This window comes from Phacochoerus africanus, chromosome 8 (assembly GCF_016906955.1).
Source record: "Phacochoerus africanus isolate WHEZ1 chromosome 8, ROS_Pafr_v1, whole genome shotgun sequence".
Classification (NCBI taxonomy): domain Eukaryota; kingdom Metazoa; phylum Chordata; class Mammalia; order Artiodactyla; family Suidae; genus Phacochoerus; species Phacochoerus africanus.
The window spans coordinates 29,162,601-29,177,896 of record NC_062551.1 but is presented as its reverse complement, the minus strand read 5'-3'; the positions used below and the strand labels follow the sequence as shown (position 1 = coordinate 29,177,896).

General features: G+C 55.2%; 1 protein-coding gene across 3 annotated transcripts in view; it reads left to right on the top strand.

Moving 5' to 3' along the window:
- Positions 1 to 15,296, top strand: part of GNAO1 (G protein subunit alpha o1) — a 174,206-nt gene that overhangs the window by 142,439 nt on the left and 16,471 nt on the right. For all 3 annotated transcript variants that reach the window (XM_047789624.1, XM_047789626.1, XM_047789625.1), the window contains 3 exons: positions 4,925 to 5,085; positions 11,062 to 11,190; positions 12,934 to 13,063. In XM_047789624.1, coding sequence (XP_047645580.1) covers positions 4,925 to 5,085; positions 11,062 to 11,190; positions 12,934 to 13,063 — 420 coding nt within the window. The remainder of the gene's footprint in view (positions 1 to 4,924; positions 5,086 to 11,061; positions 11,191 to 12,933; positions 13,064 to 15,296) is intronic.

Genomic DNA, 15,296 nt, shown 5'->3' with positions numbered 1-15,296 from the left:
ACCTTGTCTTCGTGATCCAAGTTGGCTGCTAGAGCTCTAGCTATTACAGGCTTCGGGAAGGAGGAAGTGAGAGGAAAGGGTGCATCCTCCCTTTAAAAAGACTTTTCCAAGGACCTCACTGCACTTTGGCTTACCCTTCAACTGGTGGGACTGGTCATATCTTTGCCACAAGCAAAATTAGGAAATGCAGTCTTGGGAGTTCCAGTCATGGCTCAGTGGTTAACGAATCTGACTAGGAACCACGAGGTTGAGGGTTCAATCCCTGGCCTCGCTTAGTGGGTTAAGGATCCGGCATTGCCTTGAGCTGTGGTGTAGGTTGCAGACGTGGCTCGGATCCCGCATTGCTGTGGCTGTGGTGTAGGCCGGCGGCTACAGCTCCAATTAGACCCCTAGTCTGGGAACCTCCATATGCCGCAGGTGTGGCCCTCAAAAGACAAAAAGACAAAAAAAAAAAAAAGGAAATGCAGTCTTTAGGTTGGATATCATCAGTGTGCCCAGTTTAAAAACTGGGGCTCCTTTTTCTACAGTCTCCTGGAGGCTGCTGTGTAAAAGTAACTGAAGAGAAGCAAGAGGGAGGCAAGGAACCTTTGAGAAGGGGCTAGGTAGGGGCAGCCAGGGAAAGACGGTGTGGCTCAGGCTCAGGGACATGTGAGAGGACATGGGGAGAAGTGGACCGACTGAAAACAGACTTGAGAGGAAAAGCCACAGGGCATCGGACATTGGGAGGGATGTGGCAGAAATCCAGGATGACTCCTAGCCTCTGAGTCTGAGGAGTTGGGCCGTGGCAGTGCCTTGCACCCAGCTGGGGAAGACGGAAGAGAAACCACAGGGGCGGGCACAGCACAGGGCCTCACACCCCCCACCAGCCACCGCCACACCTGGGTGATGAGGTAGTGCTGGGAACACAGCTCCAGGCCCCTGGGCTGTCCACTGGAGAATCCCCAGGACATCGTGTAGGCCAGCCTTCCCCAAACTGCACTGCCTCCCACTGGGGGAGGAGTCCCAAGATTCCAGGTACCTACACAGAGGGGCACAAAGTGGCTTTATGGAGGTGGGGGAGGAGGGTGGTGTGTAAACTATGCGCTCAAGGACTCTAGATGTTCAGACTGGAGGGTGTCTCTTCCCCAGCAGGAAGTCTTGCCCTGACTGCCTCCTCACAGACCTGGCAGAAACCTTGAAGGGGGGTGCCAAGGAGGAAGTGTGGGGGACTTTGGCTGGGTTTATCATGCTCCTTCCACAGATAGGAAGGTGTGTGGAGATTTCCTGAGGTCACATGGGCACTTGGAGCTGCATCAGCAAGTAGACCCTGACTCACAGGCTGTTTTTAGCCCCAGGTGGGGGCACCCCCCTTGCTCACCCACCCCTGCCTCCCTGAGTCAGCACCTGCCTAGGGCACCCAACACCCAGGCCCCACGGCCAGCTTTCCAGGAAGCTGCCCCCAGGGGAGGCTCCGGTGCTGAGGAAGCTCACCTCCAAGATGAGGTAGGACCCAGGCTGCCCTAGTGGGCGTCTCCTACTGTCGCCGGGTGACTTGGCAGTCCGAGGGCTGGGGTCTCTGAGACTCTGTCCTCAGGGAGCTCGATCTGGGCTAGCATCATGGGCCACTTGTGGTTTCCTTCCTAGGCCAGACAGTGGAGAAGGGACTCAGCTGCCAGGACTTTCCCATCGACCTTCTGCCATAGACAGTCTCTGGCATGCAAATGGCTACTTAGCTGGACATCTCAGTTTTGGAAAAGTGTGCACAGAAGGCTTTGGCCTCACATACCTTTGTACAGAATCTTTTGCAGCCACAAGTCTTCCAGGTGTTGACCTTGCTTCCTTTGTGTCTCTCCCACCCCAGAGGATACCCGCGGATTTCCAGTACTTTCTACTTACTTCCTGAGCCATGTGCCACAGGCTGGGGAGTCTGTCTCTCTGGCTCAGCTGGAGGGCAGGGGGTTTGAAAGGGCTTAAGAGTGGAGTAACCATTTAGCAATAATGTGCCCTGATTCTGGAGGGCATGGGAGGTCGGGGAGATGGGGGGCTTGATGCATCCCACTCCCAGCCCCCTCCAGAGCCTTAGTCTCAGCATGGGCTCCAGCCTAAACAGAAGCTAGAGGGAAGGTTGCTGGGGGGTCCCACAAGTGCTGGCACAAACTGCCTAGCCCAGGTGGACCCCTTGCAGCCTATTCTGACCCACACTCACCCAGCTCCTTGGATCTCCTCCCCCTGTGCTGTCTCATCAGGGGGCCGGGCCACGCACAGGGTGAGGGGCCTGAACACCTTGGCACTTCCCCACTTCTTCCTGACAGCTTTATCCTTAGGAGCCTCTCTGTGGGCGGGGCACATCCTCTCACACTCACCCCCACTGAAAAATCCCCAGGAAAGACCACAGCTGGCCTCATATGGGTCACGTGCCTGCCCACCAGCCCCCTCACCGCCTTCCTTTCCTCGGCTTCCGCATCTGCCTCCCCAGACCCCTGACCTGGGCTGGCAGCTGGCCAGGGCTCGGCGGGACTATCCCCCTGCCCACTCCTGGCTCTGTGCTCCCAGCCACAGCTCTTGCCCTGTTGCTGGGATTGCTACTGTGCCCAGCAGCTGGAGCTTGCACCCGGCACAGTGCCCTGGGCAGGCCGTGGCCATGAGGCAGGGGTGTTCTTCAGGCCCACTGGGATGTTGCAGGCCAAAGAGATCAGGTGCTTTGGGGTCCGGAGAGGGTCAAGGCCCTGTCGCCCAGAGAAACGTGTGAAGACTCAGCAGACAGGCACCTGGCTATCCTGATTTGGGTTCCTGTAGAAGCTGACCCTGAGACAAGGGTTGGGATGGGACAGGAATTTATTTGGGAGGTCATGGGTGGGTTTGGCCTCGGGCAGCTGGGGCTTAGCCCCTGAGGATCCTCTGAGAGACTGCGGACACGTCTCAGAGCTGTCCTGTGAGGGCAGGGAAGCCGGGGTCTTTGCCCACCAACTCCTGTCTGTCCTGGGCACTAACCCCCAAACCAGGAAGCCAGCAGCAGCACGCTCCTTCTGCAGAGGCAGGAAGCTAGTGCCTCAGCAGGAGGCAGCCTGGAAGGTAGGTCCCAGGGTTTGGATGGGGGTCCCTCGTAGCACCTGCTTCCACTTGCCCAGGCTGTGATGGTCTCAGAGGGAGAGCAGGCCTCTCTGGTGAATGAGTGTCCCCCTGGTGCAGACCCCTCCATCAGGCATTGTTTGCTGTCAGAGGTGCTGTAGTCAGGGACCCAGGCTGGCCTTGGAGTCAGAGCCTCCTGATCTTGAGTCCCAGCTCTACCTCCTACCACCTGTGAGCTTAGTCGAGGACCTTCCTCTCTCCAGCCCTCAGTTGCCCAAGCTGTAAAGTGGGGATAATTAGTGACACTTACAGAGAACACTACACTAGTTAGCTACACCAGTGCCATCTAACCAGCCTCCCCTGACTAGCCACTTCACAGCAATGATTTCTTTTTATGCGGCTGAGGTCAGCTGGGGTCAGGGACCTGGGTGGGCTCAGCTCTGCTCCATGCGTCCCTTATCCTTTCCCCAGAATGAATGGGAGCCCCTGGGCATGTTCACGCCAATGGTAGAGGCCCAAGAGGGTGAGGAGACATGCCAGGTCTCTTGAGGACTGGGTGCCAGCACATGGCCGCTCCCACATCTTCCTGAGGATTGAGTGACTGCCCTCACAGTCCAGGAAAGGGGATGGATTCTGCCTCTAGGGGAAAAGACTGCAGGCACACAGGGCAAAGGGCACAGACCCGGGCCCATGAGTGCAGTCTCCCACTGCTCCTCATGGGGTGGTTGTGACGTTTGGAGGAAATAGTGTGCACACAGGAACATCCTTTGTATGCTGTAAAGTGCTACACATGTGCAAGGTGCTGGTGATGGTCCAGTGACTTCTCCATGGGCCTCCGAGTCTCCCTGGTCTTGGTGGCACATGTATTCAATTGTAGTCCTTGGGGAGGAGGGGTGGCCCCATCTGGGCTCCAGGACGAGGGGAAGGGGGAAGGTACTGTTAGTTACAGGGTACTTTCTATGCAGTTCAGGTGGGGTCGGCCTACGGGTGTGTGCCTTAAGCAAATTACACCCCCTCAGACAAGGAGGAAGCAGAGGAGGCATGGAAAGGGCGAACTCCCAGCTCATTAATCACCCCTTTACCCTTTCCATTTACCCAGGGAAAGGTGGGCCACAGGTTGAGGGTAAATAAGTATCTAAAAATTAATAATATTAAGCTTTAACCTTGGGCCTAAGCTCTGGAGAATTAATATTGATGTGAGGCGTTTTCATGATGTACACTAACTGGAGATCTAACTGCATCACTCCCCGACTGCTGAGGTACAGCTTCCCTGGGGAGCCCCTCAGCTAACTGGAATTCTCAAACAACCGAAACACCCTTCTCCCTGATGTCGCCCAGTTCTAGGGACTTTGCTCCACCTGGGTAGGTAGTATAGAAAATTACAGGAGTTCCTGTTGTGTCTTAGCAGAAAAACCCACTAGTATCCATGAGGACGTGGGTTCAATCCCTGGCCTCGCTCTGTGGGTTACGGATCCTGTGTTTCCCTGAGCTGTGGTGTAGGTCACAGACCAGGCTTAGATCCCAAGTTCCTATAGGTGTGGTGTAGGCCAGCAGCTGTAGCTCCAACTCAGCCCCTAGCCTGGAACTTCCATATGCCATCGGTGAGCGCTCCCCACCCCCAAAAAATTGCAGTGTTAGCCAAGAACATTGATTCTTCCCCAAAAAAGCATTATGCAAAACCCTAGTTTTCCAAATAGTTGAAAGCAGAGCTGCTTGGGTGGGGCTGGAGGGTGGAGGACAGAGAGCCACACCCATCCCCCACTCCTACCCCCTGAAACCCTTGACCCCAGGGCCTTGGGACCCTTCTCCTGACTAAGCCTAGGGCTGAGCATTGTCCCCATCAAGCCTCAAAGCCACCATCCATGTCTCCTCCCAGGCTGATGCCAAGATGGTGTGTGACGTGGTGAGTCGGATGGAAGACACGGAGCCCTTCTCTGCAGAGCTGCTCTCCGCCATGATGCGCCTCTGGGGCGACTCAGGGATCCAGGAGTGCTTCAACAGGTCCCGGGAGTACCAGCTCAATGACTCGGCCAAATAGTGAGTATCCAGGCAGGCGGGAAGCTGCGAGGGGCGGGATGCAGGCTTGGAAGCAGGTGGGGCCAGCGTGGCCAGAAGCGGCCTGGGCTGAGGTGAACCACTGTGAGCTGGTGTCAGGAAGGAGGAGGAGAAAGATAGCCTACAGCAGGGCTCCCAGAGGGCCAGGGCCCCACCTGCTTGCTCTGGAGAGGGCCTGGCCCTCCCTCCAGAAGGAAGGTTTTCAGGGCAGCACCTTTTTTTTTCCTGGAGTACTTTAGACTCCATAAGTACAAATCAAGAACCACATAGACCAAAAATAACTTACATGTCTTCTTCCTGAAAGTATAATAAACTTTCTGTTGCTTTATCTTTAAAAATAAGGAAAATGTCATCCATCTGGTAAGTATAATCATCATACTTTATTTTTTTAACTCTCACTTGATGAATTTTATTACATTTATAGGTGTACAACAATCATCGCAACCAAATTTTACAGCATTTCCATCCCAAACCCTCAGTGTGTCCCCCCACCCCCAAACTGTCTCCTCCGGAGACCATAAGTTTTTCAATGCCTGTGAGTCAGCATCTGTTCTGCAAAGAAATTCAGTCTGTCCTTTTTTCAGATTCCATATGTAAGTGATAGCTTTTGATGTTGGTGTCTCATCGTCTGACTGACTTCACTTAGCATGATAATTTCTGGGTCCATCCGTATTGCTGCAAATGCCGTTTTTTCGTTCCTTTTAATGGCTGAGTAATATTCCATTGTGTATATGTACCACATCTTTATCCACTCCTCTGTCGATGGACATTTAGGTTGTTTCCATGTCTTGGCTATTGCATATTAGTGCTGCAGTGAACATTGGGGTGCATACATCTTTTCAAGTCATGGGTTTTCTCTGGATAGATGCCCAGGAGTGGGATTGATGGGTCAAATGGTAGTTCTATTTTTAGTTTTCTGAGGAATATCCATACTGTTTTCCACAGTGGTTATACCAATTTACATTCTCACCAACAGTGTAATAGGGTTCCTTTTTCTCCACACCCTCTCCAGCACTTATTGTTTGTAGACTTTTTGATGATGGCCATTCTGGCAGGTGTAAGGTGGTACCTCATAGTGGTTTTGATTTGCATTTCTAATAATTAGTGATGTTGAACAGCTTTTCATATGTTTTTTGGCCATCTGTATGTCTTCTTTGGAGAATTGTCTGTTTAGATCTTCTGCCCATTTTTTGATGGGGTTGTTTGTTTTTTTGGTATTGAGCTGTAGGAGGTGTTTATAAATTTTGGAGATTAATCCCTTATCAGTTGATTCATTTGCACAAACATATCCTTTAATATTGTGTTCTAACTAAATAAAGGGAAGGAGAGGATGGGAGAGGGCAGGGCAGGGAAGAAGAAGGAGTGAAGCAGCAGAAAGAGGCTCTGTATAAGCTGGAGAGGGCTGGAGGGGGAGGAGAGGGAGAGGCAGAGGGAGTGAGAGCGGGGCCACAGGACTCCCCACTGAAGCGTTGCTACTCCAGGGTCTGGAAGTTGACCTGCCCTTGTCAGAGCCTCCAGGCTCTGGGGGTGGTCTGCCGTGGTCGGGGCCATGTCCTCTGTCTTGGATGTGCACCTTGGCTTTCAGAAAATGCATCCCGTTTATAGTCTCCTGCTCAGGTTTTCAGCAGGAGCCTCTGGCTGAAACCCAGTGTCTTGGTATTCACATGCTCCAACACTCGGCTCAGCCTTCTCAGCGGGGCTTCTCAGCCAGGGCCACTTTGCCCCCAGGGGACATTGGCAGTGTTTGGAGATGTGTTTTGATCATCCTGACTAGGTGGTGCTGCTGGCATCTAGTAAGCAGAGGCCCGAGATACTGCTAAATAACTTCCTACAAATACATTGTACAGTCCTCCATAGCAAAGAAGTATCTGACCCAAAGTGTCAGTACTGCTTGAGAGTCAGAAATGCTCGTCTGGAGGTTCTGCTGTGGTTCTGAGGGTTAAGAACCTGACATGGTGTCCATGAGAATGTGGGTTTGATCCCTGGCCTTACTCAGTGAGTTAAAGATCAGGTGTTAGTACAAGCTGTGGCATGGGTCACAGATGGGCTTGGATCTACCATTGCTATGGCTGTGGTGTAGGCCGGCAGCTGCAGCTTTGCTTTGATTCCTAGACTGAGAACTTCCATATGCTGCAGGTGCAGCCCTAAAATGACAAAAAAAAAAAAAAAAAAAAAAAAAGGGAAGGGAGTCCCGGGAAGAGAGAGAGAGAAGAGAAAAAAGGAAGCACTGATCTGCACAGGCTCATGTAGCAGAGGCTGGGGCCAAGAAGGCATTCACCAGTGGACGCTGGGGCATTGCTACTGTGATGACAGCTAACAGACTTGTCTTCCCATTTCTGCACACCTGGATTGTCCGCAGGGCAGGTGCAGAGATCCTGGGAGTCCCACGTGATAGGGACCCAGCCCCAGCCCCTGCTGAGCCCCCAGGACACCTTGGTAGGCAGGGGTGTGAGCCCAGAGGTTCAAGTCCACACCTCCCTCTGGACACTCAAATCACAGACCTCAACCCAGGTCTCCCCCCTACCCCCAGGCCTGGGGAGAGTTCTCCCTGCCCCTGCTCAGCCTGAGCCCAGGTCCTTCCCATCCCCCCACTATTGTCATTGCATCAAATTGTGCCCCCCCCACTTAAATTTTACCACTTAACTAATTATAGTATGAATCCACTGCAAAAAAAAAAAAAAAAAATTTAAACAGTACAGAAAGGTTAAAAATTAATAGCGAACTCCCCCTGTTCTCCTCCCACTGTTAACTGTCTCCATTTAGCTGTCTCACTGGTGTCCAGAAAACCCTGGTCCTCCAGCTCTAAAGAGTAGTTAATGACCTCCAGCTGTGAAAGCTGAGCATTCAGCCCTCCCTCCCTTCTTTCCTTCCTTCCTTCCTTCCTGCTCTCTTACGTCCACCCCCAGTTTTTGGCTAGTTACCGGGTTATTTTTAGGTCTTCTAGTGGTTACCTTTATCACTTTAAATGAACAACTCGAGTGCATATTTTTTAACCACCCCCCCTCCTTTCTCTGGGACAGGCTGCTCGGCAAGGGCAGGACCCACAGGCAGTCAGGATCGGAAGGACCTCAAACACTTTCTGGTCCAGGGTTGCCCTGCTATTGTTGTTTTAGCCACTAAATCTCATCTTCTGCGAGAAGCTGGGGCCCAAAATGTGAAGCAGTTGAAGGAACAGAAGGGAGAGGGAGGCCTTATAGGGCTGTCTTCTGGCACAGCTCCAGGGGGTGCCACTCACAACGCCCCAGTCACCACAGTGCTGCCTGGCGTGGCAGGCGGTGGGAGGCTCCCTGGCTCCCTGTCCAGTCTTCTCACCTCACAGTGAGGCTGTAGGGCTCAGAGCCAGGAGACACTGTGCTGCCCCTCCCGGCCAGCTCTCCTTGTGTCATGTGCCCGGGGCCTGTGACCACAGCTGCCTCTCGCCTCTCCCCTCTGAGTGATAGTTCTGAGAAATCCAGAAACCTGAGGAAATCCCAGCGGGGGCTGTGAAAGGTAGTTCTGTGATTCAGTAGGATTTTTTTCCCAGACCCTGGACCCCACTAAAGGCCAGTGCTGGCTGGCCAGGCATCCTGCCCTCCACTTGTCTCTTGAGCCCACCCACTGGCTCAGGCCTCTGCTCCCGCACCCACCGAGGCTGCTCATAGCTGGGACACGCAGGCCACAGGCTCTGGCCACTGCGCTCCTGGGCCTCAGCCTTGCTTGCAGCCACTCTTTCTCAGACTGGTCACCACTCCCTGCCCGTCCCCTGTCCGGAATCTTTGAATCCCTTCCTGTCCATGCAGAGGGCCCTGTGATCTCCAGCCTTGTCTCCTTAAATTCCTTGTATTCCCAAAGAACCTCAAATTAATATCGCTAAGCCCAGCCTTCCTTCCTGTTCTGCCTACTTAGTGTCCATTTGGATATCTCCGTGACGTCCTAAATTAATCCATGCCAACCGAAATCCTGGCTCCTGCCCTCTCCCCACCACATGCTCCGCCTCCACCCCAGCAAGTGCAGCTCTAACTGGCTCTTCCTCCTGAGTCCCCTTCTCATTCCCTGCGCAGCTGCCACCATGGCGCAACTGCCATCACCTCTCACCAGATGGTTGGATGATTGCACCGACCTCCTCGCATCTGCTCTTCTTATAGCCGCAGAGCCATCATCCCAATGCTCTTCTGGTCCGAGCCTTCCAGAGTGAAAGCCCAGGTCCCTAGAGTGATCTCACGGGCCTGTGTGCCGTGCCCCTCACCTCCATCTCCCCCTCCAGTCTCAGCGCTCCCTGCTCCTGCTCCAGGTGCTGCCTACCTCAGCCCCCAACCCTTACCAATAGCCTGATTCTTGTGACATATTATACAGCTTATTTATCCATTAATTATCTCATGTACACATACACAGGTCGAGGAATACAGGCTCTGAGGAAGTGGGGCCTGCGCCCCCTAGCACCCAGGACACAGAGTAGGTGCACAGTCCACTTTGCTCACCCTCCCCCCCACAGTTGTCTCCCCACGTGAGATTCAGGCAGCAGAGATGGAGTGCCATGTTGTCTATTTAAAGGAGGGTTTCCACCTGGGATAGGGGCCAAGACTGGAGGCTCCCAGCCCCCGGATCCAGCTGGAGAGAATAGGAGGAAGCCCTGAAACCAGCATAGCCTCTAAGCAGAGGCATTGGGAGTGGAGGATGGGCATGCACAGAGGTTTTAGGGGGTTCCTCTGGCTGAGGTCACAGCCTGCAAGGAGGCTCTTCAGAGGCCAGAGCTTCCAGGTCTGCTCTGCAGCCTCAGCCTCCCTCCTTCCACAGGGAAAAGGAATCCTAGAGACTGGTTTAAGGGCACAGTCTTGAGTCCCAGCAGTGTCCCCTTTCTAGCCAGCTGGATTCAAGCTTACCTTCTCTGAGCCTAGGAACCCACCATCGGTTTTATTCCCTTAGGGAAAGTTCTCACAAGGATCTGAAGCAGACATGGATTATTGGTTTACCAGTAGGCACCCTCCTTGGTGAAGATGTCTGCCCTTCCCAGCCCACAACCCCCCAACCCCCACCCGGTGGTCCACAAGCCCTGAGCCAGCTTCCCAACAGGTCCCAGGGCAGTACCAGTAAAGCACAGCCCCTCTGCGTGCAGCCCAGGACTCCACATTGTGCCATGCCTCAAACCCTCCGGGCTGCTCCCTGTGGTCTGTGTGTGGCTCTCCCTGCACAGAGGTGTCTGGCCCGGCTGGCCCTGTGGGTCTTTGTGCTGGCCTGAGCCAGCTCCTTTCTGGTTTCCTGGATCCCAACATGGTTTGGGCTTTAAATCTAACCCATACAGACCCCTATAGCTATTCCTGATCCCTGGCCTGGGCAGGTGAAGTGCAGAGGCCTGGTCTGTCTCTAGAACAAGTGGTGGCTGCCAAAGCTGGGGGGTCCCAGAAGCCCCACCCCTTCCTGGCTGTGTGACCTCTCAGCCTCCTTTCCAGGAACACCAAATGGAAAGATGCCACAGCCCCCTTGATCAACATTAAGGAGCATGGCCAAGGCTGGCAGAGGCTCAGAGGGACTGTTGAGAGGTGGAATCCCAGCTCCCAGCTGGGCGAGGCACTCACCTTCATTAGAAAACCTAAGTTTTCTAGTCTAGTACATTTAACTCAGGAAATTAAAGATGAAATGTGATCACACGTGAAAAGACTAGAACTGAACTGCTGGCCGTTATTTCTTTAAGAGGAAGAAGTGACAAACAGTATTATACACACTTTAGTCTCACTGAAGAGTTTGACCCTGTCTGTGTGTGTCTGCAATCGTGCTCGTAGCCCTTGGTCTGAGTCAGAGGCTCTGAGAATGTGAGGCCGGGCCATCAGCTCCTCTTCCTCAGCCGCTGCCCGGCACCCGGCCCTGGCTGGTGGTGCCATCCTTCCACAGCGGGCCCCTGAGGTGCCCTGGCTGGGACTGGCTCTGAGGGGGAGGGCCATGCACAGCTCCGGGTCCATGGTCCCCATGTGTTGCCATCCCCAGCTACCTGGACAGCCTGGATCGGATCGGGGCCGCCGACTACCAGCCCACCGAGCAGGACATCCTCCGAACCAGGGTCAAAACCACCGGCATCGTAGAAACCCACTTCACATTCAAGAACCTCCACTTCAGGTGAGGCCCAGGGAGGCTCCTGAGCCCTGGGTGATGCCAGCCTCTCAGCCTCGGCTCGTCTGGAGCACCCAGGTGTTACCCTGCCTCAGGGAGCTTTCAGGTCAGGATGGGCAGTTAGATATGACAAGGGACTCGTCTGTGTGCCTCTTTTCCACCAAGTTCAGGGGCTGGGACAAGCAAGGAGGCTTCCTGGAAGACGGGTCCTGGAGCAGAGCTCTGAGGAACAGGGAGGCTTTAAGTGGACAGAGAAAGGGATTCCTTTCCCTGGGTGACTTCTGAGGAGGAGAAGGGTGGGTCACCCAGGTGGCCCCTCGAAGCCCACCTTGTGAGGGAGCGAGGAATAAGGGTGGGCGAACCCAGGCAAGATGTGTGAGACCCCGAGGACCCATGTTGTCTCAGAGCTGGAAAGGGCTCAGAGATCTGCTGACCCACTGTCCCCAGGGACATGTGGGGATGCCGAGGCCTGGGATAAGCAAGGCCATCCCCAGGCACAGAACACAGCTCAGGCCGGGGGGTCTGAGCCCCTCAGAACAGGCCCTGCTGGAGGGCTGCAGCTACCTAGGTAGACCTGTATAAGGCCATTTCCTGGCCCCCTGCTCTGCCTGGAAGGGCCGATTCCAGGACCCCTTGCCATCCTGTAGCCCAGCTCCTGCCCATGCCCCCGCAGAACGGGGGACTGAAGTTCTGTTTCCATGCCCCTGGGCCCAGCAGGCAGCCTCGCGGGGCATAGGGACCTCTGGGCGCCCCCTAAACCTGGGGATCTCAGTGAGGGGCCGAGTGAAGTGCCTCTTGTGTCCCTCCCCAGTCTCTCCCACTCACCTGCAGGGCATGGGGGGTGGGGTAGCCAGGCTCTACACTGCCCAACCCACAGAGTGAGTTACCGTAAGCCCTTGGGAGGGGCCGCAGATGTGTCAGCCAGTGCCCCATATCTTGGATGGGGAAGCAGGAACCAGGGGAGGCAGTGATGAGACGAATACCCGATCTGTTTCCTGCTCTGAGCACACTCTGGGCTCTGCCCATGGTTGCTCTCCTCTGTCGGGCGGGCCCACATCCCTGTGCACAGGGGGTCAGGGCCCAGCCCACCCCTCAGCTGAGTGCCTAGGAGACTGTGGACCTTCACTCAAGGCCTTAGTATGAGCTTAACCAAAGCCTGCCCACAGTGCTCCCCTACAGCCTTCATGCCACCTGGAGGGGGGTGTCTGAGAGGGGGAGAGGGAGGGGTGGCACAGAGCAGAGGCTCTGTCTGCAGACAGACCTGAGTGTCACCCTAGTTCTACCACAGCAACTTCTGCTGGGACCCTGAGCACTTAACCAACCCTAGGTGCCTCACTGTCCCTACACATAGTAGCAGGTGACAGTCCCTACCTGCCTCCCTCCCAGGCTGGTATGGAGTTTTTCCAGACCACAAATATGAAGAGACATACTCAGAAAGCCCAGGACAGTATATGTGTCTTACCCTGAGAGGGGGACCTTGCAGAGGTGCTTCTTAGGAGCCAACCAAGCTCACCCCTCAGTTAAAGTCTCAAGATGCAAGAGCAGGTCTTTGAGTGACTGTGTGGGGCACAGCCCAGTATCCTGGGGATGGCAGTGGTCAATCCATCAGCACCTCCCTGGAATGAGGCTCCTTGGGAGGCTCGCAGGTGTTCAGTCCCCCTTCTCCTCCCGCCTCTTAGCTTGACCAGCATCCCCACACCTGCCAGGCCCCATCGCCCACCACTTCCAGCTTCTCTGTCTCCCCTGCAGGCTGTTCGACGTCGGGGGCCAACGATCTGAACGCAAGAAGTGGATCCACTGCTTTGAGGACGTCACGGCCATTATCTTCTGCGTCGCACTCAGCGGCTATGACCAGGTGCTCCATGAAGACGAGACCACGGTGAGTGGCCTAACTGGCCTCAGTGGCCCACGGAAGCTCTGGGGTGGGTGGCTCTGGTGACCAGGGGTTGCAACATTAGGCGGATGGTACCTGTTCCCTTTTCTGACTTCATTACCAGGCAAATGCCTAGTGATGCCTTGTAATGCAGCAAAGGCAGCCACGGGCAGCCCTGCTCAGAGGCTGTGCGGACTGATCACAAACATCTCTGCAGACTCTAGGACTCGGGCAGTAAGTGCCTCTTCAGTAAACACAGCAGAGTCACAGAGGCCGTCAGGCCAGAACCAAATTAAGCAAATTCTAAAAGAAATCAGGGTGTAGTCAAGAAGATGTAAGACAGAAATAGCTACTCCTAGCCCCGAAGGTCTTCCCTGAGCAGTGGACAGGCTGCTGCCAGGAGCTTATCTGTGGACGGGGCTGGTAGCGGGAAGGGCAGAGGGATGTGGCACATGGGTGACAGCCAGGGCATGAGCCCCTCATCTGGGGCACACCAGCCCAGGTTCCCGCCTTCCGTCAATGCGTCTTTGGTTGGGGCTTCAGAAAACTCAGTCTGGCTTCAGAGGGGGCCCTCACCTGGATAGAGTGCTGCCTCTCTCTGGGCCTGGGCCTGGTTTGCTGCTAAATTCAGGCCAGCCCTCTCTGTCTCGGTTACTGTTATCTGTCTGAGGGGTGTAACAATGGTACCTGCCTGGTGGGGTGTTGGCGATGGAGTGAGAATCTGTGAGAAGTACTTGGAACCGTTTCTGGCACAGCAGCACTGAGCTGGTGGTTGTGTTGTTACTGGGGATCATCCTGAGCTGGGGGGCCCACTGAGCAGCCCACATCCAGGCTGTAACCTCAGAGCAGTGGGCCTTCCTCAGAGCAGCGGGCCTTCCACAGAGCCTGCAGGAGAAGCCAGGTGTTGGCGTGGTGCACCCGAGGGTTCTCTGGAGACAAGCACCTGCCGGGATGGAGTTCCTGGGCTGTGGGGGCATGCCCTTGGCAATGGTTAGCTCCTTCTGTCTGAAGCACGCACAGACCCCTGGCCTCAAGCCTTCTAGAATTGGAACTCAAGGCTTGGTCATGGGCCAGTCACCTCAGACCTTAAACAAGGCCTGTCTTCTCGTTGGATGTGTCTCCGCGTCAGTTTTGCCCGCTGGTCCCATGGGGCTGTGCAAAGATCTGCTGGGCTTTGGGGTGTGGTGCTGTGGGGAGGATGAGCCGCCGTCCTGAGAGACTTATGCAGACATGAGGCTGTGGGCAGATTGGGACCAGGGCCACTGGCTGGGTGTGTGACCCGGACTCGCACCACATGCTGGCTTGTCCCCCTTGCCCTTCTCCTTCGGTCCCAGGTACACTCCCACGTTGGGCATCAACAAAGCCCCCAAGCTTTGTTCCAGGGTAAGTCTCTGGGGACCCAGCTGTGCAATTCTTTCTGGTAACGCCATCATCATTCTCAGTGGCCTGAGCAGGCTCCGGCATCTAAGATCCAGACCCAGACCCACTGACCACCCTAAAGCCCAAGCCTACTGCCCCTACAAGGCACCTGCACTTGTCCGTTGTTGACTCTGTGACTACTGTTCGTGGTCTGAGCTCCACTTGGCTCATCTTTCTCCCTGTAACACCTGGAAGTGGGCACCTGGTGCAGTGAGCGTGAAGCTGATCCAGCCATGGGTTTCAAAGAAAGCAAAGCGCTGGAGGGTCGAGGGCCCCAGGCCTCTCCTTGGGGACCCACCCAGCTCAATCCCAAGTCCCAGGCCCATCAGCCTTGGGGGAGGGGCTTGCACTCGCCTCTGAAACATAAGGCAAAGCAAAGGGATATTTGGTCAGGTCTGGCAGCCACGGAGCCCCAAGCTCCATGGCCATCGGGACTCCAGTGAACACAGGCAGGTGCCAGGCCTTGCACCCAGATGGCCTTCCTGATCTGCCCATTGCCAGCCCACTGCAAACTCCTCACCAGCCCTCATTCCTGAGCAGGACCCGTCTTGGGGCGCCTTCTTCCTCATCTTTCTGCCTCTACTGTCTGTCTCTCACCCTTCCCCTCACCTCCCTCCGTCGTCCTCACTTCCCTGCCCTTCACAAGGGCTGAAGCAAAGGACCTTGGGGAAACAAAGGCATGTGGGGCTACAGCCGGGAATGGGCTCTTTCTGCCCAAGAAGGAGCAGCGGGCCCTCCAGGGCACGGGAGTTGGCTTCGCAACTGACAGAGCCCACAAAGGCACCTCATGGCCACAGCGACAGCAAGAATGGCGCCGTTA